Source organism: Babylonia areolata, chromosome 12 (assembly GCF_041734735.1).
Source record: "Babylonia areolata isolate BAREFJ2019XMU chromosome 12, ASM4173473v1, whole genome shotgun sequence".
Classification (NCBI taxonomy): Eukaryota; Metazoa; Mollusca; class Gastropoda; order Neogastropoda; family Buccinidae; genus Babylonia; species Babylonia areolata.
In genome coordinates this window covers 41,349,965-41,376,512 of record NC_134887.1, presented here as the reverse complement: position 1 = coordinate 41,376,512, position 26,548 = coordinate 41,349,965, and the positions used below count along the sequence as shown (strand labels likewise).

Sequence of the window (26,548 nt, the reverse complement as noted above, 5' to 3'; positions counted from 1 at the left end):
AAGAGTGCCCAGCCAGATGGAAGAGCTCAGCTCACTTCCACAGACTAGTCTCCAAGAGTGCCTAGCCAGATGGAAGAGCTCACTGCCACAGACCAGTCTCCAAGAGTGCCTAGCCAGATGGAAGAGCTCACTGCCACAGACCAGTCTCTAAGAGTGCCCAGCCAGATGGAAGAGCTCACTGCCACAGACCAGTCTCCAAGAGTGCCTAGCCAGATGGAAGAGCTCACTGCCACAGACCAGTCTCTAAGAGTGCCCAGCCAGATGGAAGAGCTCACTGCCACAGACCAGTCTCCAAGAGTGCCTAGCCAGATGGAAGAGCTCACTGCCACAGACCAGTCTCCAAGAGTGCCTAGCCAGATGGAAGAGCTCACTGCCACAGACCAGTCTCTAAGAGTGCCTAGCCAGATGGAAGAGCTCACTGCCACCAGCCGGTCAGATGACGAAAGGGTCGCCTTCCACGTTCCCCTCTTCATGGAGCCAATTGATTGAGAGGACCCGACATGGCAGGGGGGAACGGAAAGAGGCATGCCACCAATGAGACCAGTCTCAGTGCACTGCTGGGTGGAGATGTCCTGCCCCATCAGCACTGGTAACAGTAGGGGCATGACAACTACTTTCCCCCCACCCACCCACATCCCCAGCTAGGAAGACTTCGGAGGTGGGGTGACTGGGGGCAAGACCTTGCTTCTCTTTGGTTCCCTTCCTGATCGAGTTTTGTTTGTTTGCTTTTGGGGGGTGATGGGCTGTCAAAGGTGCATTGCCCAGGTTGTGAAAGGAGGTACCTGGAGACACTGGGCCATGGTTGGAATCATGAGGTGAAGCCATCCCAGTCTCTTGGGATGGAGGATGGAGTGCGAGGTTTAATGACCAGCACAAAATCAGAACCCACACTTCCGGTCCCAAAAGAGAAATGAAACACAGGTGATTCAATCCGGACACAGCAAGAAGGGGCAAGAAAATAAACGAGCAGAGAGATTGAATCGACCGTCAGTACTGACGCGAAACTGTAGATGAAGCAGCGGAAAAGTTATCATGCATCGCAAGGTTTACTTAAAACTAGTGAAGAGGTTTAGGCAAGGCAAAGCTAAAACCTGGCAGGCTGGTCAAATCAACCGTTGGCCAAAGGAATGACCATTCACTGCTTAAGGCAGGGAACTGAGTCGACTGGTTTAGCAGACGACTGACCTGAGGGAGGCGTCTCGGTATTGCATTTGCCATGGCCTAAAGGCTAAACGCCGTAGTTTGACATGGTACAGTGTATGACTCCCAAAATATTTTACAGTGAGTGGGAGGAAGCATACTAACAATCAGGGTAACCAGCTCATGGATTGCCAGTGTCCAGGACACAGCACACTTCATATGGGACTTGGTGTACGCTCTCACCGGTAGTAAAAAGAACTGACAACATATTGGACGTTGACGTCTCACAGAGAACACCAGATTCAGTCATGTATGAGAAGGAAGGCGACTGCTTCACGTGCTATCTCTTTTCTCTCTTCCACACACACCCCTCCTCCCCGTCGCCCCCCCCCCCCCTTCTCTCTCCTCTTCTTCTTTTTCTTCTTCTTGATGTTGTTCCTGCTCCTTTCATGCTATAATGGTGTGAAGTTGTCATTTCTGTTATTATTATTTTTTCTCTTCTTCTGTGCCCCATTGTTGTAGCAAGGTACGGGGACTAAAAGTACAACTGTAAATTTCCTGAAATTCAATGTATGATGGATGCTATGACAGGGAATTCCTTGAATAGAGGTACACATTTTCTACTCATGTTCAAGTAACCCCCAATATAATGTCCATCAAATTACAGCTTGAAGGTTAGCTTCCAATAATCTTGGAGGTAAGTTTCACCGATTTTGAAAATTATGTATGTGATTACAACAAGACAGCTGCATGTTCCATCGTTGATGGAACAATGATAATCACAAAACAACGTTATGGATATTGTGCTTCGGTTGTATATACAGGTGAAACACACACACACACACACACACACACACACACACACACACACACGGTGGGTTTTTCGGCCCGCGGCCGGCTCCTCCCACCCAGAGTTGATTGTGCTGTGCGCTTAAATGGGGAGACTGGGACCACACAGTCGAGTTTCATCCACTTCACGGATGCGTCTTTGGGTGTGTTGCTCTAATTACCTGACCAACCCTGCAAGTGTCTGTATCTCTCGGGCCTGGTTGACACCAGGATATCATTATGACAGGAAGCGTAGAGTACAGCCTTCTCTTGTAGTCCCAAACCAAAATGGACCTCCATAGCAACATCGTCATCGTCATTATCCTCCTTCTCCTCCTTCATCATCACAATAAACAAAAAAGTCTCAACGTCGGTGGCCTTTCATGCCCTGCTGTAATGGTGACCTCCACTTCCGTGCTTGGGGTGAGTCCCGTCAGTGTTGGCAGATTCCTGGGGGACTGTTGTTGGAGGGACGTGAAGGCGGTCTTCATACTGGGGGAGACGCTCACTCAGTCTGGCTCCGCGACTTAGCCATCATTGTCGTCGGTTGGAAGCTTAATAGGTTGTGCCCTAAGTTCGTTTAATCAGAACAAGCACCGCTGAACACCACCAAAGTGACCCAGCAGCAGTGCAGGGTCTCGTCTGCCGTGTGGCTCCCTGACGACCTAACTTAGATGGTTCCCTGAGGACTGCCGGCTGGGACCGTGACAGACGAACCCGGATGTGGTCGTGTAAGGGGGAACTCGCCGAGCGGCATGGAAGTAATGCCACTGAAACGGTGCAGGTGATGGGGCAGCAACACACACACACACACACACACACACACACACACACACACACACACACACACTAACACACACATACTAACACATGCCAAAACATGGAGGCATTTGACTCATGAATCGACTGGACGTAGTTGTGGAAGGAAACAAAATCATGCGGTGAGATTCCGGAAAAAAGTGACGGCGATGTGAGTGGATCGCAGTGTGTCGGCCAGTGTTTCTCGGACAGTCACAGTGAAGAGATGGGTCAAGACTTCCCTGCTGACCTGCCGTGAAACGTTTTATCCTCACCTGCCTTGAGACCCATGCTCACATGGTACTGGTTTCAAATGAGAATCGTTCACGTTTATGTCCCAAGGATGGTATCCACACGTGCCCTTTTAACTCCTTACCTTCTCTCCAATCTAAAGACTGGTTTGTACCCTTTTTGCAGTAATTAATCGAATTTAATATCAGACTGTCCAGGTCAGTCTAATATCATCATCTTAGATGAACAGACTATAAATAGATAAACCAACTGGACTATCCAGGTAGTTTCTTTTGTACACTTAATGTTGGTCCGCTCACATGAAATGTGCATATGATGGTGAATGCCCACGTCACCTGGTTTAATCACAATGGCACATGTCAAAAACCATACTGATAATACAACAATATGGCAGGTATATGAGGAAAACGCATCTTTTTAGATTACAGGTAATAGATGGATGATGATCTTTACAATGAACACTTGTTTACATTATCACCACAGCTACAGACAGCAACGTAATTATCTACTGACTCTTTATACAAGACCGCTATGCCACCAAATCGATGAAACGACAATGTGTAACTGTTGAGAAAAACTATGTGGAGTCCCAGTAAATCGAAACAGTCTTGCACGACAGAAACGTCAATATCATCTGTCTTTGTTTCCAGCGACGCAGTTATATCAGAGGTTACAATAAAGACATAAATTTCAGACGACATCGCAGTCTGCAAACATTTAAGAGTAAAAACTTCAATCCATGAATATTTGTTTGTGAAAACGAATGTCTGTGTTACTTTTCCATGATGATTCGAGTGCAGGAAATCAAACTGGCTTTAATGGGAACTATGATGCACAAGTTGATGAAGATGTCAGTGTGGATGAAGACGGGCAGACGGGTGTAGAAAACTGTTGTGGATCACATGAACCTCCATCGTGTCTCTGGGCCGATGTCTGCACACCCAGTGCCACAAGGTCCGGACGGTCGATGCCGACGTGGGAAATGTCCGGTGTCTCCGGAAGGACGACGTCGCCACGTGAGTGGCCCTTCTTTCTGCTCAGGTAGCACCGGATCTTGCCCTCAGCAGTCGTCCCGTCCCTCGCCACACAGTCCTGAACGAGCTCTCGTGGTTTGCCTCCTTGTCCAAGTTGTCCCTTCTTCCCTGTTCTGTGCACCACAGCAATTTCTTCCGCTTTGACTTCACAGCCAGTGTCCTGGACGATATGAATGATGATTAAATAAGTTAATGCAGAGCGAACGAACAAACAAACAAACAAATAGATAAATGAATTAATTAATTGATTAATTAATACAGACAGACACACACACACACAAAGAAACAAACAAATTACTAAATGAATGAATAAACAGATAAATAAATAAATGCTGAAGTCACTTGTATCGCAAAGTACACTTAAAGTTAATTGCCAATGCAGTCTTCATGCCGATACTGAAGCCCGATAAGTGGGTGACCACTGTCCATTCACCCCGATAAGTGGGTGACCACTGTCCATTCACCCCGATAAGTGGGTGACCACTGTCCATTCACCCCGATAAGTGGGTGACCACTGTCCATTGACCCAGTCATGCAGTCTTCATGCCGATACTGTACCCCGATAAGTGGGTGACCAGTGTGCATTCACCCAGTCATGCAGTCTTCATGCCGATACTGTACCCCGATAAGTGGGTGACCAGTGTGCATTCACCCAGTCATGCAGTCTTCATGCCGATACTGAAGCCCGATAAGTGGGTGACCACTGTCCATTCACCCCGATAAGTGGGTGACCACTGTCCATTCACCCAGTCATGCAGTCTCTCCCAGTCGTTGCACAGTCAACCCTCGAAGTGTGCCGTGAAGTCTGTTGTCATATCGACAGATAAGATCGAGCCCGATAAGACGGAGCCCATAGCTGTGATCTACCCACTTATCCACCTCTTACATGCCTTAACGCTGATGCAGCAGGTCGTTCAAGCCTCTAACTGCGCCATGAAGCACCCGACAGATCAGATCGTGCTCGATACAGACGTCCACTAAGCCCAGTTTACTGTGCCTGCACACCAACTCCATACACACAATAATGCTGATGTGGAAGGGTGTTCAGTCATGTGATTGGATCACAAAAGATGCTTTCAATCCACATGATTTTATCACTGACACAGTAAATGACTGAAAGGCGATTATACAGGCTGTGGGCAACGTCATTTAACGCCAACCGGTTAGGTCCTGCATATTAATGATTGAATATATGATCATGTTTTCTTGGTAAAATGCTTGTTTCACTTGAACTGCAATGTGTATATCTGTCAGTACATTTGTATATTTGTTTTCGCAGTGATGTGTGTTCCCTGTGATGAGCCTCTCACCGTGAAACACGTGCTCCTTGACTGTTGGGATCTGCATGACGTTAGACACAGACATTACACAGCGGTTTCTCTGAACACTTTGTTTCGTGATGTCCCTCCGTGGACGCTGATGGACTTCTTGAAAGAAGTGAACATTTTAAATCAGACATGAAGGTTTTAAAACTCTGGGAGGTTTTTAAATTTTGAGTGGAAAGCTTATAGCGATGACAAGTTTTTATTGTATTTTTTTTTAACCCTTGACTTAGATAGGTGCTAACGTGGCGATAGCCTTGAGATGGCCTTTGTGGTCGGCGAGGCTCCAAGCAGCATGATTTGATTTGATTTGAGTTATTGTTTGTTTAATAACGTGTGTGTGTGTGTGTGTGTGTGTGTGTGTGTGCGCGCGCGCAATTTTCCTCAGAATAAATATTGTCTGGTCAAGGTTTTTTTCCCTGTGTTTGCATGAGAGAGTGAGTGTGTGTGTGTGTGTGTGTGTGTGTGTGTGTGTGTACGTACATGTTTGCATAGGGAGTGTGCTATTTACCACTTGTGAAAATGATGTGCGCGCGCGCGCGCGCACACACACACACACACACTAACTCTAACACTAAAACACACTAACACACAGGTATCACTGAGATTCTGTCGAACATAAACTCCGTATTTTATGACCCTGTATTTTATGACGCACGGTAAATATCCTGTAACTTATGTCAGCGTTGGGTGGGTTCTGGAAACAAGAACATACCCAGCATGTACACCCCCGAAAATGGAGTATGACTGCCTACATGGCGGGGTAAAAACGGTCATACACGTAAAATCCCACTCGTGTACATACGAGTGAACGTGGGAGTTGCAGCCCGCGAGCGAAGAAGAAGGAGAAGGACCCAGCCATCCGAACATGGTTCTCCCGGGCAGCCGTCGCTCAACGTTGAAGGGGCCAAGTTTTATTACCCAGCCCCCCCCCTCCCCCCCCCCGCCCCCCACCATGTTGTAGTGTGTGACCACCCTCTCCATCGCTGAAAGACTATCGCCCTGCTCAAGTTTAAAACGAATGGCCCCAGAAAAGAAGATAGCCCTTCGTCAACAGCCGCTGGATCCTGTATATGCGAACTGGGGCGTTTGGACGTCAAAACCAAGATGGCACATCTGCAGCCTGATAAGTCTTTCTCTGTTCATTGAACAGACAGCAGGGTAGTCCATGATCATATTATACAGAGCAGCACAAGCAGAAAAAAACAAGGGCCGTGAAAACACAAGGAACACAGCCACAAGGAACACAGCCACAACGAGCACAGCCACAAGGAACCAAGCCACAAGGAACACAGCCACAAGGAACACAGCCACGATACACCTCTGAAGCTCTGCAGTCACATTTCTGTCGTCTCGTTCGTCATTTATCAGATGGATTCCCCGTCTCCTCGACGAAGGCGGCAGTACGTCGCAGGTCCTCCAGTCCTCCGTAGAGCTTCCGGGCCGCTGGGATTGGGTCGGCCCAGATTTTCTCTCGGAGTGCTTGGTGGAGCGGGCAGGACTGCAGCAGATGTCACATTTGTGTCCACAATTTGTCTCTGTGTTGAGTTTCCGCTGACCACTGGTGCATCCTTGGTCTCTAGGCGTGGTGATGTTTTTGTTGATAACGCTTTAATTATAGAGTTAATTGACTGACTTGAAGATTGTGCAAAAAAAGGATACAAGTAGGCCTAACTGCCGAATCCACAGTGCGTTTTTTTTTTTTTTTGTGTGTGTATGTGTGTGTGTGTGTTTGTGTGTGTGTTGTGTTGTGTTGTGTGTGTGTGTGTGTGTGTGTTAATCGTCCGAATCCACAGTATGTGGGCATAAGCACTTAAATTTGGAGTAGAAAATGTAGAAATGACAACAGCGTGTTTTCCAGACTGTTATGGGTACACATGCAGTGGTCAGTGAAGTGCTTCAGTAATATTTGCACTTTCAAAGAGGGTGCTGTGTTGGTACTTGAACTGAAATGAGTGACCCCGATAGTTTTCCCAAGCAGCAGGGTGCTAAGAGGGTCTGTTCTTCTTCCCACAGAGGACATGGACACATGTTTGTGATGAAGTGAAAGTGGCAAAGGAAAACAGCAAGCAAAGCAGAAAACGTCAACACATTCTATTCTATTCTGTTCTATTCTATTACTAATTTTTGTCACCACAGATTTCTCTGTGTGAAAATCGGGCTGTTCTCCCCAGGGAGAGTGCGTCGCTACACTGAGAGCACCACCTTTTTTTTTGTTTTTGTATTTTTCCTGCATGCAGTTTTGTTTTGTTTTGTTTTGTTTTCCTATTGAAGTGGTTTTTTCTACAGAATTTTGCCCAGGGACAACCCTGCCGTGGGTTCTTTTACATGCGCTAAGTGCATGCTGCACAAAGGACCTCAGTTTATCGTCTCATCTGAATGACAATTGTGCAAATAAGTTATCACGGAGAACTTCCAGATATGGACAAGCATGTGTCTTTTGTATGTGGCTGTGCTCCGAGTGGTTATTGAAGGGTACGGCACAAAAGACTTAACTAAATATGATTAACTGAATGAAAGGATAGACAAGATCCCACGCACAGTCCAGGAACATATAGAGGCCAGTCACAAATGGGGTTTTCTATTGGTTTATTTACAATAGTTATAAACTAAAGGAGAAGAAGTAAGAGAAGAAGACAATGGGAAGAAGACAACTAGGAGAAGACAATGAGAAGAAGACAACTAGGAGAAAACAATGAGAAGAAGACAACTAGGAGAAGACAGTGCCTGGAATGACACAAAGAAATGTCATAAGCACAACATGTCGGCACAAGTGAATAGTAAAGCACATGTATACATAATTATTACATGGAAAGATTACCACTTGGTATTGCATATGTGTGAAGACCAAACACTGACATCAAATGACATTCCTAATACATTTAAATAGTGCAGTTAAAGTGATTGAAGCTATGCTGACTTGGTGAACGTACACTGAGAGTATAGATTAGGTAAAGCTTATACTGTGTCAAAGTGACTCAAATGAATCAGTTTATCATGTTGCACTATACTGGAGTAAGCCGTATAGGAGAGAGCATGATAACTATATTACTGTTAATAGACTGATACATACCAGGTGGCTTTAACCAATAACTGGTATTAATCCAACACTATCTTGTAATCACAACAGCAGAATACTACACACATCTTAGAGTACTGAGAATCAGTGAAACACTGTAACCATCAGTGATAGCAAATGAGAAAGAACGCATCATATGCACCCACTAGAATATTCTGGAACAAACTATTAGTGTCCAGAGACGTCACTGACTGTGACGTTAAGAATCAAATGGAACACTGCTCCATGCAGATGACGACATGGCAAGCTGTGACTAACATGTCAAAGCAATAACTGAACAAAGAATTAACTGAACAAAGCAATAACTGAACATACTCATATGAACACAAGTACTGTGTCGAATAATACAATTTACAAATCAACACATTCTACACACTAGTACTTACAGCAATACGTAGCGAGGTGTCAGCCGTTGTGGGGGCACACACCACACAACATCACTGCTCGACGCAGCAAGAGAGAGAGAACAGGCTCTGGTCAGATGACTGACTAGGTATGAAATGACCGCTCATCCCTCACTGTGCCAATTTATGCAAGTTTAGCGGACCGCAAAGGCCGTCACGTGTGCTTGCAAGCAGATTGTCACTAATCACGGAGAATCCGATGACAATTGTGTTTGTTTAAAGGTGTTCAGTGACAGATTTCTAAATGATTCCTGAACCGATTTACGTCGGATAAGTTGCAAAAGAAAGAACTCAACACCTACTTTATAATGAGTATAAAATGAAGTGTTGGTTATTTAAGATGAATTTATAATCTTAATTTAAGTCACCTGAACAGGGTCAGTTTTAACGAGCTCGTTGCTGAAAATTACAAACTGCATTAAATCAGTTTAACGTAGGCAAACATAAATGGAATAGATTTAAAGATGGAATTGCGATGATTCTGCCAGTATATAATACTTGTAGTTTACTGATCTGACAAAAGAGATATTAATTAATTACGGTGGAACAGAAACACAAGTTTGCTATCAGCCAATGACGTACCGCGACGCGACACTGGTCGAGCCATCAGCAGGTGGTCTGGCGAGGACAAAATGATGTAAGCGGAGTGACGTCACATATTCTGTGCAGGGGTTAGGAGGGAAAACGTCGTCTGCTGTAGCCTGTGTGTGAGCAGTTCTGGAGCAAGCATAGCGCGCTTGGTCACATGTGGACTAGAAAAACAGTGTGACGATTAACAACGAAGGAAGAGTTTGTTGAAATGTAGGCAGGCATGGAAAACATAACCACCACCTTCCTAGGAAATAATAGTGTGTTACATGGGACACTGTTGGAGACAGGGACACACGGAGATTAGCTGGATCGAGAAATCAGAGCATTGGGGAAAAAAACGAAAACTTTCAAAGTATGGTAACGAAGCAAGACTGCACGGTGCAGGAAGTGCAGAGAGAGCAGAAGGACCTGGAGCAATATTGACGCTAGTCATCTCCGGGTTTTCCGGGTTTCAGAGCGCGAGGCAGAGACTACAGAGGACTGTGTGAAAAACGTGGCGCTAGACATGGTGTGAAGGTGAACCCAGCAGACGCTGAGGTGGCACACAGAGACAGACAACAAAGCAGGGACAAACCTCACCCGGTACTGGTCACGCTCTGTGACCGGAAGAAGAGGGACCTGGTGCTTCACAACAGACAGAAGCTGAAGGGAAATGGAACCAGCATCGGGAAGGACCTGACCGCAGCCAACTACCGACTGTTGACCAACGCCATGAAGCACTTCGCTTCCATGTCCGCTTGGTCGTCTGCCGGCAGGTTTGTGGCCAAAGGGAGGAACAGGGGGTGTGGTCATCGTCAACATTCCCACAGACCTGGACGAGGTCTTCAGGCCAGCTGTGTCACCAGCTGACGTTAGTATCGAGGACGTTTAGGTGGGTATGATTCATTTGGACATGCAACACTTGAACTGGATAGCTAACTGGAACGAGTCTGGAAAGTAACAGTGCGGGTTGAAGGAATGTGATGTAGAGAAGGTGGGAGCAACATATGTGAAGTAATAGGTAATGATAGAGCAAGGGCAAGGGTAGGGTGTGTGTCGGATGGGGGGAGTGGGGGGTAAGGGGGGAGATACTGATAGTTTACAACCACCACCACTACTCACACAGATTGAAATCTGATACGCTGATCTTGGTCTGGTGTACTAACGAATGATGAATCGCTGCACACCACGGCTTTGAATGAAGGTATGAATATCAATGATTACCTGTAATATCTTGTCAACACGATGAAGTATTTTGTACATATATTTTCAGGAATATTCAGATTTTCTCCGCATTTGTGGCGGAGTAAAATGGAGAAGTAATATTTATCATAATTAAGTTAAAGTACGTATCGTTTCATTTTGTTAAGCATAATTAATATTCAAACTACTTTATGCATTCATACCTAAGCAGAACCCCCACCCCCCCCCCCCCACACACACCGACACAAATGGTAGGTGCACACACACACACACACACACACACAGTGTAGATACACACACACATAGACAGTAACCCGCGACTGCCCGTCGTGTGATAGTTGATGAAGATGAATGCACGATTTCCCTTCCTTTCCTGTGATAGTTGGCGGAAATGCGGATTTGATGTTGATGCATGCACGAATTTCCTTTTCGTGAAAGATAGATAGATACTCACACACGTGACAAACTGCTCAGTAAAAAGAAATGCACAAATTGGTCATACATAATTGAATATCATTGTATCTTATTGTCATGCTTCATGTCAAATCGAAACTTGCTTTTAACGATGAATGTTTGGGTATCATTAACTTTATACCAATGAACATGATAAATATTGGTGGGACAAACAGACATAAGTGTGAATAGCTAATTCTTCAGGAGCCAGTTGCATTGCTTGGTTCTAACTTTTTGACAGGTACACGTGACTAAATGCCCACGTTGACTGAGCTACGCCATTGGTCAGTTCTGTACTACACACAGTTCGTAGCGGGCTACGACCATACTATGCTCTTCCGTCCGAGCAATGCAACTGGCTCCAGGAGAACAACCAGAAGTGTACTGAGAACTCAAGTACTGATTACTGTATCGGTGCCTTGCCGCGTGTGGATGACATGATCATGATTTTGCGAACATAATAACATAGGTAATGCTGAAAACAAACCTGCAACAGACGCATGTGATTTGTAGGTATGTTCTTGACCATAGTGTTGATTTTTATCCTGTTTGGTCAGTTATTTTTCCTTTTGATGTAGCAAGAGGCAAGCAAATCATTACGTATAAATATTTTGGCATGAATACCACATCACTGGCTCCACGTCCCCTCTTCCTTCCTACCCCTCCCCACACCTATCAAACATAACGAACAGTCATGTAACAGAGTGCAGAGTGGTTATGGTAAAATATCCCTGCCCTCCCGCCCCCACCCCTCAAGAAAAAAAAAGAAGAAAAAAAAGACAACTGGTCAACTTGCGGATATCATGGCCAGGCCCTATCGACACTGACATCAAACAACTACAGAATATGTGCACTGCATTTATCTGAGGTAAAAACAAAGAACAAAACAAAACAAAACAAAAAAAACACAAAAAAACAAAACAACCCCCCCCCCCCCCCCCAAAAAAAGCTTGGTTTTTAATTACGTAAAAGATATTTGGTCCAGTTCGCGGCTGTTTACGGTGACAGTTTTGTTCACACGGAATGGTTATTGGAGGTTTGGGAGATTTTTATTTTTTATTTTTATGATTTAAAAAAAAATTACATGTGGTTGTGATTTTGTGTAGAATTTTAAATTTTGTTATATTTTACTCATGTAATGTGCCTTGAGCATTGCTGTCTTTTAATGAAAGGCGCAATAGAAATAAACTATTATTATTATTATTAAAAGAATAAACTCAGTTCAACATGTCGAAAATGGCGATATTGGACTGCCGAGTACGAGTATCAGAGCCTTCGTACGAGCGTTGACACTGACTCGGACCACAAAACCGCAGACAAGAATTATCAAATAGAAACGTCTTCGATGCGTCTGTACGTATATTTATCTTTGTGTTGATATCCTTACAAAAAGAACAAGGAAAATGTTCGACGACTATGTCAACATAAATCATTGTGATATGATTAATGCACAGCATTGTTAAAATGTATGTACGAAATATCTTTGATTCAGAAAGAATATAACCTGTTCTGCAAGGGAGAGAGAGAGAAAAAACAAAAACAACAACAACACATGCCCGTGTTCGTGTGTGTGTGTGTGTGTGTGTGTGTGTGTGTGTGTGTGTGTGTGAGTACGTGTTTCTTAAGCTAAATCGAATTAGACAATACAACGATATTGTCACAGGTTCGCACACACACACACACACACACACACACACACACACACACACACAGATAGAGAGAGGGAATATCACGTCAAATGCATACACGCAAACACACATATATGCAAACACATGTCTGCACGCACTCACAAGCACATATAAAAATAATACTTACACAATTCCCACGTATACACATACACAAACATACACACACGCACGCGCGCGCGCGCGTGCGAGCGCAGATCACTCGAAAATAAATACAAAAATGGTGAAACAACAAATTAATGTATTCTTTCACAAACTGATATCACTCAGACTGGAAATACGTAGTGTTGCATACCAGACAAACACATTCATTAAAAAAACAAAAACAGGTACACACATACACAGACACTAATGCATAAAAACACACAGGCAGACAGACACACACACACATACATACACGCACACATACACACTCACACACACAAACTCTCTCTCTCTCTCTCTCTCTCTCTCTCACACACACACACACACACACACACACACACCGTGTGTGCAGTAACTATTAGCAAAGACAACTCATGAAAAACAAAAACCATCACAAGGTAGTCATTGCCATCACCATCATTCTCACTGTAAATAACAGATCCCTTTGTGTGCTTTCACAATAAACAATGACCTCGTGGCATTACAGTAAACAAAAGACAGCCAAGCTGTCTATCTATCTATGTATCTGCGAGACACCACCAGTAGTTTATAAACAAGATACCACCAGTAGTTTATAAACAAGGTACCACCAGTAGTTCATAAAGATACCAACAGTAATTCATAAAGATACCAGCAGCAGTTCATAAACAGCTGCAGTACACGGGGGGCGTGAAGCGAAGAAAGCTAGATCACACACTTCTGTTCTCGAGCATACTTCATACATGTCGGATTTAACTTGTAGTAAGTTGACTGTCAGGTCGGCACTCGAATGAAAGCAAAAGTAAATAGACTGTATCCATAACCGCAGAGTCCAGCACATTTGAAACTGACCACTTCACACACAGTAAGGTCAGTTCCTGCCATGGTTAAGAAGTCAGGCTCGCTGTGCCATCGTTACATGGGGCGTGTTGTTTGTGTGGTGAAAAGTTCGTCAGCTGATTCCGGGCTTTGCTCCTGGGCCGACCAGCAATATACTCGTCATAAGATGCTTTCTACTTTGTTGTGTTATAAATAATCTGTTCCTTTAGGGGGAAGTGGCATCCAGCATGTGTTGTGATCACTGAAACCTTCATATTCTTTTGATATCGAATAAATGTGTCCGCAATTGTAAAACAATATATAACTTCGGCGGGGAAGTAGGTAAGAAGGTTGTTTAGACTTTTTTTTGTCATGGTTCAAATGATTAATCAATTCGCCCTTTTTTTTTTTTATCTATCTGGAATACTTGCTTGGTTTAATGTCTGATGATTTCAATATGGGAAAGAGTGCAATTCAATTCTGGTGCGCAAACCATTAATGTAAAAGATCTGATTGTGCTGCGTTTGTGATTTGTTTTCTATTCAGTTTCTAGCACTGGACTGGACTGGCGCATCACTTGTGCAAAAGAAGAAGTAGAAGATTGGGCTTTTTATAAAGCATTCCATCATGTGATCCATCGTCATGTACTGAATGAAAGTGCAGAGATTGTACAGAAAATGTTCACCAATTTCATAAAGTAATCCACAAAAGCCAATCATTCAGTGTTTTATCTCAGCTTGATTCAAACAAAGCGCCGAAAAATGAACATGTGCGAACGTATTGCGATTCTCTGCATGTGTTTGTGGGTAAAGTGTGTCATCCAAAGTACTGGTGTGCAAAACGGACTTTTGAACACGACCGGAACGTTTCACCGTCAATTAAGACACATGCTAGCCATCAACAGCAGTGTCCTGAGTCTGACGCCCACCCACCTGGCCCAGTGCACGAACCACAAAGCTGTGCACATAGAAGTGAAGGAGCTGACCATTCAGTATTCCCAGGATCCAGCAGACCACGAGGGACAAGACCTCAACAATGGCTCTGTGTCAGGCTTCACCTGCTGGTTCAACGTCACCACCTCTGATGATCAGCTGGTGCAGATTGAGTTCCTGCAGCAGACGTGTTCCCAAGACAACTTCCTCTCTCTGCTCATCCAGGTGAACGACATCTCAGAGTTCTTGGACAGGAGGACTGGCTGTGAGGGCTTGAGATCCCCGCTTCTGGTGGACTGGGTCAGCAGACGACACTTTGCCCTCTTCGCTATTGTGGTGCACGACCTGCACGTGCCTTACATCATCAAGGTCAAGGCTATTTCTGTGACTTCTGACACAAAGACGCGGCTGCAGTTGTACGACCTCTCACCAAACCAGGGTAGGGTGGAAATCAACACTCGGTGATAATGTGCATATTGATTACTGGATATAATTATTTCTGCTCAGTTTTGTTTCCGTTCGTAGAGAGAGAGAGAGAGAGAGAGAGAGAGAGAGAGAGAGAGATAATGTGCATATTTGATTACTGGATATATTTCTGCTTAGTTTTGTTTACAGTCGGAGAGACAGAGACAGAGATGAACAGGCAGGCAACACAGTACAACAACAATAATTCTGTAGAAAAATTGACTTTGGTAGGAAATACACTTGCAGGCAGAAAAAAAAGAAAAAGAAAATGGGTAGCGCTCTCATTGTAGCATCGTGTTGTCCCTAGAGAGAGCAGCCCACACTTTACACAGAGAAATCTGTTCTGACAAAAGAGCAATACAAATCAAAACAAATATCAAACTATGAGAGGGTATGCTGTCTTCAAATCCAGAAATAATAATATCCTAAAGAAGTCTACCTGACATTCTTGCCAAAAACACAAAAAGGAAAATTGGAGCACATTCTTGACAATTAAATCTTTGCAGCAGAAACTGTCTTTACATAAGTTATAAGTTCTTGAAGTCATGAAGCATCTTACCTGTGAAATGTTATAAAATGCGTAATACCTAATGCATAAAAAAATTGGAAGAATTACTCGAGTCGGTATTGTTGAAGTGCGTGACCAGTATTCACCCTTCTCCCACCTGATCTGGACCATCGTTCAGCTGTCTGGATGGGGTATTCCCCCAATGAATTTCGAGACAGCCTTGACAACGGCGCAGTCGTTCCAGCTCACACTGATTACAACATTCTTTGTGTCACGTGCGAGTCAAGTGTGCCACGTGTGTCATTTCGACAGCCCTCCCTGGATTCAGGGGCCAGAGCGTGATGAACGGTACATCTTCTATCCAAAGAAAGAAAGCAGACAACTTAGATGCTGTTGGAATTTGTGGTGAAAAGACATTTTAAAACCAACAACAATAATAAGAATTAACTCATAACAAGTTGAACAAGTGTGAACGCTGTGAATCAGGGTTATGTCTTAAAAGCTAAATCTGATGGAACAAAATGACATTGATTTTGTTCATGAATTTATTGGAAAGATAATTGAAAAGAAAAAACAAACAAACAAATAAAAACCCTCTTATGCAATTTTGATCACATACATGGGTCGAACTTCGAATCTGCACAACCAAATAAGAAAAGTCTGAAACACACTAATTTAGACAAAATGTTAAGCTTTACGATCGTTTATAATGAAGTCATAAAAGGTATCTTATCTAGACATTAAGTACGTATCTTCCTGATGATGCCATTCAGAGCAGGCTGTGGTGATGCAAATGGCTGCTCCCAGAGCATGCATTAAAATGACTCGCACATAAGTCCACCGTGCCTTTTTAGTATCATGTTAAGCTTCCCTGGAATGTCAGTGCAGTCATGCAATGAGAATTTGACAATGTAGGTGAACAATATTTGACTGATTCCATATATATATATATATATATATATATATATATATATATATATATATATATATATATATATATAATCAAAATGGAACAGGGGATAACATTCTACTGGTCTATACACCGTGATCCAGCGAGCTGGGTTTGAATGAGTTGATGAAAGAAAGAAGAAAAAGAAGAATGAGTAAATAATAAATTATCACTCATAATTCTACTTTCTTTAAAAATCAAAAAGAACTTTCGAGAAAAAAAAAATTGTACTCACCTCAAAGCGGGAACACAAACTTTGTTGTTGTTTTGTTGTTTTGCCTGTAGGAGACCCTGTCTGACTTCTTCATGTCGTGCTGGTTTATAAACCACTTTCGTGAGTATAATATTTTTATCCTCCCGTTTTGTTTTTGTTTGTTTTGTTTAGTTTCATGAAATATCTTTCACCTTCCAACTGAGCTGATCTGTCTTTCATTCAGCTTCCTGACTGAATATGAAGACAGAGCTGACAGTAAATTTCAGGGGTGATCTGTTTAAATCACCCACTGTCACTGATCCACAGGTCTGCTGCAATCGCCAGGATGGAATCCCTCGGCTGGCGTCACCCACCCACCTTTCGCTGGCAGGATTAACAGTACAGTGCACATGCGGGTCCCTCCTGGTCACACCGTGATGTACAGCTTTCTCCACGTCAGTGTTGGTACCTATCAGATAACTCAGATCACATTCTGCTTGGTAAAGTCCCACTGCACATGGTCGACAGATATGGTTGAAAATCGAGTGGAACAAGGACCTGAGGTGTACCTCAAGGTGGGACAAAGCCCCATGGGGCCTTTCATATTTCCTGTCAGACAGGATCCTGTGAGGATTGTATATCGGGTGGAAGAGGATCACTTACCGTACCCAGGATTTCGGCTCTTATTCACCATCCACCAGGTGAAGTTCGTACTCTGTTTGTTGTTTGTGTAATTAAGAAATAGGTTTGATATTCCTTTAGACTGAACTAACAGACAAGAAAATACTGATTAAGTCCGTTGGTATCCTTGTAGAGACTGCATAAATCGGTATGCAGATCAACTCATTTATCACGACTGTTACAGACTTTACTATCGCTTGAAACAGTCTAACACACACTTGGCACTTTATCTGGCTGGTTATCTATCAAGATTATTAATAAGATGGTATCGAGTATGCTGTCCTGTGGAAGGCCACTGAGGACTTCAGCTTCTTGTGATTAGCTGTTGCTTTGTCTTACTATTTTCCATCTATTTGTTACAAAAACAACAACAACAAACAAACAAAAAAAAACAACAAACTAAAAAAAAACACCTAAAAACAAACAAACCAACAACAACCAAAAATAACTTATCCATTTAAGTAGACTTCTGCCTAAAGCATATAATTCCTTTTTAGGAACAAAGTCAAAGGTTTTGTTAAGACTTAGACAGACTATGTCAATTCTCCAGTATTCATTTTCGGTGTTATATCTTCCCTGACCCCCCAATAACTGTCCCACCAGGTCTTTCGCTTCAGAATGGTGTAACTGATTCCAAAACTGTCCCAAGTTATACCTGTGACAATCTATAGTTATCAGGATTTGTTTTTACCGCAGATTCCTCTGCTGTTCTTCCAGTCACCTGGAACGATTCCTTGATATTATGTCTTATCAACGACATAATTCAATTACATATTGATCTTATTAGAAGGTTCTTTCAGTGCTCAAGCTGGCTTGATAAAAATCATCTTTCTGTTGAATAACGATCTTTTACCCCAGCCCATCATAACTCTGTTGTTTGATGATCGGAAATCATGTAGGATATTTCTTTTATCACAGCGTTCCAGAAGACCGACCCAAACACCTGAGGGCCAGTGGAACTGTTCTGTGGACACCTGGTCGACCTTCCGGTCTCACCTGGACTGCAACATGGTCACACAGTGTTTGGACGGCAGGGATGAAGAAGACTGTGGATACTCCAGGTGTCAGGGTGTGGGTTTCGAGGTCAACGGGCGGTGCTACAGTCTACGGTTCATGAAGAATAATCGAAGAAATACTCAGTATTCTCCGATCCAACAGTGTCAGGAGGAAGGCGCACAGATTGCCAGTCTGAGCACAGTGCGGGAGTACGAGGCTGTGACACGCTTGATATGGACACATCAACAGTTCCCAGTCGCTGTGGGCTTGCACTCCACTTTCCATGGTGCTCCCAGCATGTATTAAAAGTGCACGTGAATATGTCTATATGTCTTAAGAATCTGTCTTATGCATGTACACATATATGTGACCTTACTTTGCCATTTTCCCCCTTGAGGATGCCGGGGGGCTTTCAGTATAAAAAGCATCCCCGCCTTCTGGAAATCCTATGCTAGAAATTTCCTCTTTTCAATCACTCTCTTTGTTTCTGCCTTTTTCTTTCTTCACTGTTGTCTCCTTTTTCTACCTTCCCAGTCCATTCCCCTTTCTTTTTTCAAGCAAGCCTTGACACTTTTTTTCTCTCCGCAGTCTATGATGTACTATCTGTGCTGTTTTGCTCTGGTGGTTAGGTAGTGAGATGTAAACACTGGGATGGGCACTAGCTGTACTATCTGTGCTGTTTTGCTCTGGTGATTAGGTAGTGAGATGTCAACACTGGGATGGGCACTAGCTGTACTATCTGTGCTGTTTTGCTCTGGTGGTTAGGTAGTGAGATGTCAACACTGGGATGGGCACTAGCTGTACTATCTGTGCTGTTTTGCTCTGGTGATTAGGTAGTGAGATGTCAACACTGGGATGGGCACTAGCTGTACTATCTGTGCTGTTTTGCTCTGGCGATTAGGTAGTGAGATGTCAACACTGGGATGGGCACTAGCTGCCCATTCTGCAGTGTTCTTTGCCGATATGGCCTTTTGTGTATTTTTCTGTTTGGCTTTGAAGTGTTTTTCTTTTTTATAATCGATTGATCGAAAGCAAACACTTGTGCGCATGCGCATGCACACACGGACACACACACACACACACACACACACGCGCGCGCGCGCGCGCGCGGATGAAAGAAGAAAGGGAGAGGGGGTGGAGGTACGGTACTCATTTGTAAAATTATACTGAGCTAACAAACGATCATAATGAGAATGGTTTTGATGAAGTGAAATTCAAGGTAACTTGTAACAACTGGCGATCAGTGGATCAAGATCAAAATTATTGGTCATGACCATGTCCTAAAATGACAGCTTTTTTCTTCTTTTTTTCTCTTTTTTTCATGAGGTAAAACATTATATTAGATTCGCATTTGTAATCCAGTATGTGGAATTGCTGGAATGCATTAAATGGAGACTGAACCAAATGACTTGATATCAGTAACCTTCTTTTATATTTTTTCTAAATACAAAATGGAAGGAAGCAGCATCTGAAGCATTATAGAACATGCAAAACAAATAAACGTCCACGCGCCAATGGAATTACCCATTTTTCCCCCAAATGTTGCTGGATAAGTGGAGTGCCTAGAGGTAACGCGTCCGTATAGGAAGCGAGAAAATCTGAGCGCGCTGGTTCGAATCATTGCTCAGTCGCCGATATTTTCTCCCTCTCCACTAGACCTTGATTGGTGGTCTGGGCGCTAGACATTCGGATGAGACGATAAACCGAGGTCCCGTGTGCAGATTGCACTTAGCGCACGTAAAAGAACCCACGGCAACAAAAGGGTTGTTCCTGGCAAAATTCTGAAGAAAAATCCACTTCGATGGGAAAAACAAATAAAACTTCAGGCAGGAAAAAATACAAAAAAATGGGTGGCGCTGTAGTATAACGTCGCGCTCTCCCTAGGGAGAGCAGCCCGGATTTCACACAGAGAAATGTGTTGTGATAAAAAGAAATACAAATACAAATATACAACAGTTGCATTTTGTTACCCGTTCCATAGAGTCATGTTGTCTGTCGGGAACCGAGGTTCACGATGCGTTGTGCCACAGACACACGTGGCTTGGAAGCTCCAAGTCCGAAGCACACATGCCGTATGTTGGTGGGGCACAGAACGTCTGCAGGCACACATGCCGTATGTTGGTGGGGCACTGAACGTCTGCAGGCACACATGCTGTATGTTGGTGGGGCACACAACGTGTGCAGGCACACATGCCGTATGTTGGTGGGGCACACAACGTCTGCAGGCACACATGCCGTATGTTGGTGGGGCACACAACGTCTGCAGGCACACATGCCGTATGTTGGTGGGGCACTGAACGTCTGCAGGCACACATGCCGTATGTTGGTGGGGCACACAACGTCTGCAGGCACACATGCCGTATGTTGGTGGGGCACTGAACGTGTGCAGGCACACATGCCGTATGTTGGTGGGGCACACAACGTCTGCAGGCACACATGCCGTATGTTGGTGGGGCACACAACGTCTGCAGGCACACATGCTGTATGTTGGTGGGGCACACAACGTCTGCAGGCACACATGCCGTATGTTGGTGGGGCACACAACGTCTGCAGGCACACATGCCGTATGTTGGTGGGGCACAGAACGTCTGCAGGCACACATGCCGTATGTTGGTGGGGCACACAACGTCTGCAGGCACACATGCCGTATGTTGGTGGGGCACACAACGTCTGCAGGCACACATGCCGTATGTTGGTGGGGCACACAACGTCTGCAGGCACACATGCCGTATGTTGGTGGGGCACACAACGTCTGCAGGCACACATGCCGTATGTTGGTGGGGCACACAACGTCTGCAGGCACACATGCCGTATGTTGGTGGGGCACACAACGTCTGCAGGCACACATGCCGTATGTTGGTGGGGCACACAACGTCTGCAGGCACACATGCCGTATGTTGGTGGGGCACAGAACGTCTGCAGGCACACATGCCGTATGTTGGTGGGGCACACAACGTCTGCAGGCACACATGCCGTATGTTGGTGGGGCACACAACGTCTGCAGGCACACATGCCGTATGTTGGTGGGGCACAGAACGTCTGCAGGCAGGACAGGGGCAGACGCTGTGACGGTGGTCTCTAGCAGCTGGGCGGCATTAGCGGCTTTATCCTCCAATGTTCGCGCTTCATTTCTTTATTCATTCTTTTTTCTTTCTTTTTAAATTATATATTATTATTTAGTTATTTATATATTCATTTTTTTTTAATTCTATTTATTTATTTTTGTACGCTTATAGTTGACTTCATCAAGTTTTTGCGCCTTATACATATTATTATTATTAGTAGTAGTTCTTCTTTTTTATGTTTTTTTTTTTCTCAAAGCCTGACTAAGCGCGTTGGGTTACGCTGCTGGTCAGGCATCTACTTGGCAGATGCGGTGAAACGTATATGGATTTGTCCGAACGCAGTGACGCCTCCTTGAGCTACTGAAACTGAAACTTCTTGTCAGGCTATGCCATTTCCTTCTGTCAGTAGCAGCAGTCTCAATGTGCCAAGGCCGAAGGTTTGCCCATTAAATTTCAGGTAAGCCTTGAGATTATCTTTGTACCTCTTCTTTGGGCGTCCTTGATAGCGACTGCCATGCCCCAGCCATAGAAGAGCTATCGGGGGATTCTGGACCCTTCCATGGCGAGACCTACCAAGCTGGGCCTGGAGGATCTTGGCTTTGATGCTTCCAGTGCCGGCTCTGTCCAGAACTTCTTGGTTAGTGATGCAGTCCTCCCAGCATAATCGCGTGATTGACCACAGGCAACGTTTGCAATAACGGTCCAGCCATTTGATATGCCTGCAGAACAAAGTCCATGTTTAACAGCCATAGAGCCATGATGTGACGACTACTGCATTGTATGTCTTAAGCCTGGTGGAGGGGGTGAATGTCCTTGAGTTGCAAGACTTTATTGTGGAGTCTACCAAGTGCTGGCGTGTTTCCTGTATCCTGGCTGTTATCTCTAAGTCTAGGGAACCATTGTCAGAGATGCAGCTGCCCAAGTTCTTGAAGGCATCAACATTCTTCAGTTGTGTGCCATTGATGATAATGTCTGGCTCTAGGGCAGCACTGTTTGTTGCCGATTGGAGAAATACTTCCGTCTTTCTTAGGATGATTGTCTGGCCGAGCAGCTTGGTTGTTTCAGAGAACTTGCCGATGATTGTCTGAAAGTACTTCTCTTCGTAGGCTATCAGGGCACAATCATTGACAAACAGAGCTTTTGTTATGAGCTTTTCCAGTGTCTTTGTCTTAGCAGCAAAGTGTTTCAATTCAAACAGTGATCCATCCAGTTGGTACTTGTAGTAGACACCCAGATTAAAGCATGAAGCTGCACTTGCATAATGTTGAACAGCACAAAAGCGACCATACAGCCTTGTTTCACATTGTTGGAAATACTGAATACCTCTGAGGAATGGCCATCTAATAGTGCCCTTTCCACGAATAAAGTCTTACAAAAGGTGACATGTGAATAATACAAAGTGTAATTTTAATAATACGTTTGCCCACTGTACTGTACTGTACTGTGCTGTACTTACTGCATTGTATGGTACTGCACTGCACTATACTGACTACTGAACTGCACTGTACTGCACTGCACTGCACTATATTGTACTGACTACTGCACTGCACTGCACTGCACTGCACTGCACTATACTGTACTGACTACTGCACTGCACTGCACTGCACTATACTGTACTGACTACTGCACTGCACTGCACTGCACTGCACTGCACTATACTGTACTGACTACTGCACTGCACTGCACTGCACTGCACTATACTGTACTGACTACTGCACTGCACTGCACTGCACTGCACTATACTGTACTGCACTGTACTGACTACTGCACTGCACTGCACTGCACTATACTGTACTGACTACTGCACTGCACTGCACTGCACTATACTGCACTGTACTGCACTGCACTGCACAGAACTGTACTACACTGTACTGCACTGCACTGTACTGCACTGAACTGCACAGAACTGTACTACACTGTACTGCACTGCACAGAATGTACTACACTGTACTGCACTGCACTGAACTGTACTACACTGTACTGGACTGGACTGGAATATACTGGACTGGAACGTCCTGGAATGTACTGGAATGTAGTATGCAGTTGCAGAGTGGGCAGCCACAGGGCAGAGTCACCGAATCGTATTTTCAGCTTGATAACTTCCCGAGTGTGAAAGTGAATGGTACCAGGGACATATATCTTCTCACTGTGGGTTTGTTTTCGTGCGCTAAGTGCATGCTGCACAGGGAACTTCAGTCTGAACAAAAATAACACTCAGATCACCACTTACAGTGTAGTGCAGGTACGTGTGGGGGTGGGGGTGGAGGCAGGGTGGGATTGGAGGGTGTGTGTGGAGGATCTAAAGTAAACAACTGTATCTTGCATAATCTGAACCTCGCCACTCGCTTTCTAGTCAGCTGCACTACCACTGGACCCCCATTCAACTTCCGCTTGAAATGGTTCAGAGACTTTGTTTTGTCCCAGCTTGTTTGGACTGACTTGAAATGGTTCAGAGGCTGTTTTGTCCCAGCTTGTTTGGACTGACTTGAAATGGTTCAGAGACTTTGTTTTGTCCCAGCTTGTTTGGACTGACTTGAAATGGTTCAGAGACTGTTTTGTCCCAGCTTGTTTGGACTGACTTGAAACGGTTCAGAGACTTTGTTTTGTCCCAGCTTGTTTGGACTGACTTGAAATGGTTCAGAGATTTTGTTTTGTCCCAGCTTGTTTGGACTGACTTGAAATGGTTCAGAGACTGTTTTGTCCCAGCTTTTTTGGACTGACTTGAAATGGCTCAGAAACTTTGTTTTGTCCCAGCTTGTTTGGACTGACTTGAAATGGTTCAGAGACTTTGTTTTGTCCCAGCTTGTTTGGGCTGACTTGAAATGGTTCAGAGACTTTGTTTTGTCCCAGCTTGTTTGGACTGACTTGAAATGGTTCAGAGACTTTGTTTTGTCCCAGCTTGTTTGGACTGACTTGAAATGGTTCAGAGACTTTGTTTTGTCCCAGCTTGTTTGGGCTGACTTGAAATGGTTCAGAGACTGTTTTGTCCCAGCTTGTTTGGACTGACTTGAAATGGTTCAGACTGTTTTGTCCCAGCTTGTTTGGACTGACTTGAAATGGTTCAGAGACTGTTTTGCCCCAGCTTGTTTGGACTGACTTGAAATGGTTCAGAGACTGTTTTGTCCCAGCTTGTTTGGACTGACTTGAAATGGACTGTATAGAATTGACTTTGTACCGTACAGGTTGACTTGAAATGGACTGAAAAGATTTGACCATGGACCATGTGGATTGATTACCACGAGACTATATGGGCTGTAGGACTGTACAGAATTTGTTGTGTACACAATGTGGGTTGCAGATACAAGACAACACCCATGTGGGCAGACAGAACTGTAGCATACCCTGTGCACTATCACGCTGTATCTTATTTAACTCATCCCTTCTGTGGGGAGCTGCTTGCTGAAGACCCCAGGCTACCGGCATTTCAGAACATGTCCAGATCTCCTGGTACTTGGACCAACGCCGTTCACTTGCTTCCATGTTCCCACGTGATGTACGTACATACATATTTTATTTGTTGTTTTTTTAAGTGATGTCCCCATGAAATGTACGGACATACCTTTTTTTGTTTGTTTTTGTTTTTTAAGTGTTATCAAATGTGATACATTTCCTGAAAGATTATTGTCGATATGTACATTATAATATTTGACAGCATTTTCATTGAATGTGCATTCTTGATTTGACTCAAGAGGTGGTTTTTTTTTTCGACTTACCCATTGGCAGACAAATATAACTTCTCTTGGTTGACCCTCCAAAAGTCATTGTGAAATCAGTGTATCTTGTCTCAGTCTCTGTTTCACTTTCTCTCTGTCTCTGTGTGTCTGTGTCTGTGTGTGTATGTGCACGCAGAATATTCATGTTTGTGTGTGTGTGAATGTGCCGAATATGTATGGGGAATTCGTTTAAACTGACAGAACGATACTTCCGAGAGCCTTTCTGTGCGAGTACAACACCCAGAACACCCCATCATCATCCCCGACACCTACAGTCTCCATCACCATGCCTGACCTGAAGAGGATGGAGGTCAGAGCCAGACTGACGGTCTGTCCTTCCAAACACACTGTTCACGATTTCCTCGCCTGTGATCCCTTCAGCCACTGCTGGGCCCTGCAGCAAACCCTTTCCTTCGGACACAGCCCTGAATCCTGGGATATCCCGTCGTCCCTCACGTGTCCCGTGGCCATGACGTCACTTCCTCCTTCTTACAGCTGTCAGACAGGAGTGCAGACAGTTCCCTACACCCTGGTGTGCGACCATCGTGAGGACTGTGTGGACAACAGTGATGAAGAGTTTTGTGTCCACCGGCCTTGTCCACCTTGGCATGTACGTTGTGGAAATGACAAGCAGGTAGGTCGTGTCATTAAGAAAAAGTATATGTGGCTCATTACCGAGAATAATTCAGACTTTGTCCCCTCTTCCATGGGCCTGAATGATGTCTTTACTGTTACTATGTCTGGGGTGTCAAGGCTGACTGAATTGTCTGCAGCCTTATGGAAGGTATTTTGTGTATCGATGGGGGAGTGAGAGATTTCCAGGAGCTCTAGTTCTTTTTATCAGTCCTTTCACAGAAGCAGCATGATTTTTTGTCTGTTTGTTACAGATGTGCACTGGATCATCACATAGACACACTGTCATTGTTCTCTCCGAGAATGGTTACATAGTAGTAAAGTGGTTTGGGGAAGGTTTATGTGATGCACATGGGCATGCTTTTGTGTGTGTGTGTGTGTGCGTGTGCCAGCGTGCGTGTGTGTGTGTGTGTGTGTGTGTGTGTGTGTGTGTGTGTGTGTGTGTGTGTGTGCAGTGTTACAGCGTCACCAGCCAGTGTGATGGACAGAAGGACTGTATAAACGGTGATGATGAAGCAAGCTGTCCGTGTCCGTCACCTGTGTCCACAGACCAGGTTCGCCTCCCTTCACTCCCGGCCACCACCAGTCCCCCCTGCTGTTGTGGACTTCATGAAAGCGTGCCACACGATCCTGCGCCCAAACCAGACACAAGCTACAAGGCCTTTCTTATGCCCCGAGACTCACTTCCAGTGCCCCGAAGGCT

The 26,548-nt window shown here is 44.5% G+C and overlaps 2 protein-coding genes across 2 annotated transcripts in view; both read left to right on the top strand.

The window, feature by feature from the left end:
- LOC143288628 (protein unc-13 homolog D-like) overlaps positions 1-26,548 on the top strand; it is a 144,798-nt gene that overhangs the window by 4,042 nt on the left and 114,208 nt on the right. The gene's annotated exons all lie outside the window — the stretch shown is intronic.
- LOC143288229 (uncharacterized) lies at positions 14,598-18,810 on the top strand. The gene is made up of 3 exons (XM_076596578.1): positions 14,598-15,081; positions 17,085-17,458; positions 18,357-18,810. The coding sequence occupies exons 1-3, from the start codon at positions 14,598-14,600 to the stop codon at positions 18,738-18,740; spliced, it is 1,242 nt and encodes a 413-aa protein (XP_076452693.1). The 3' UTR covers positions 18,741-18,810.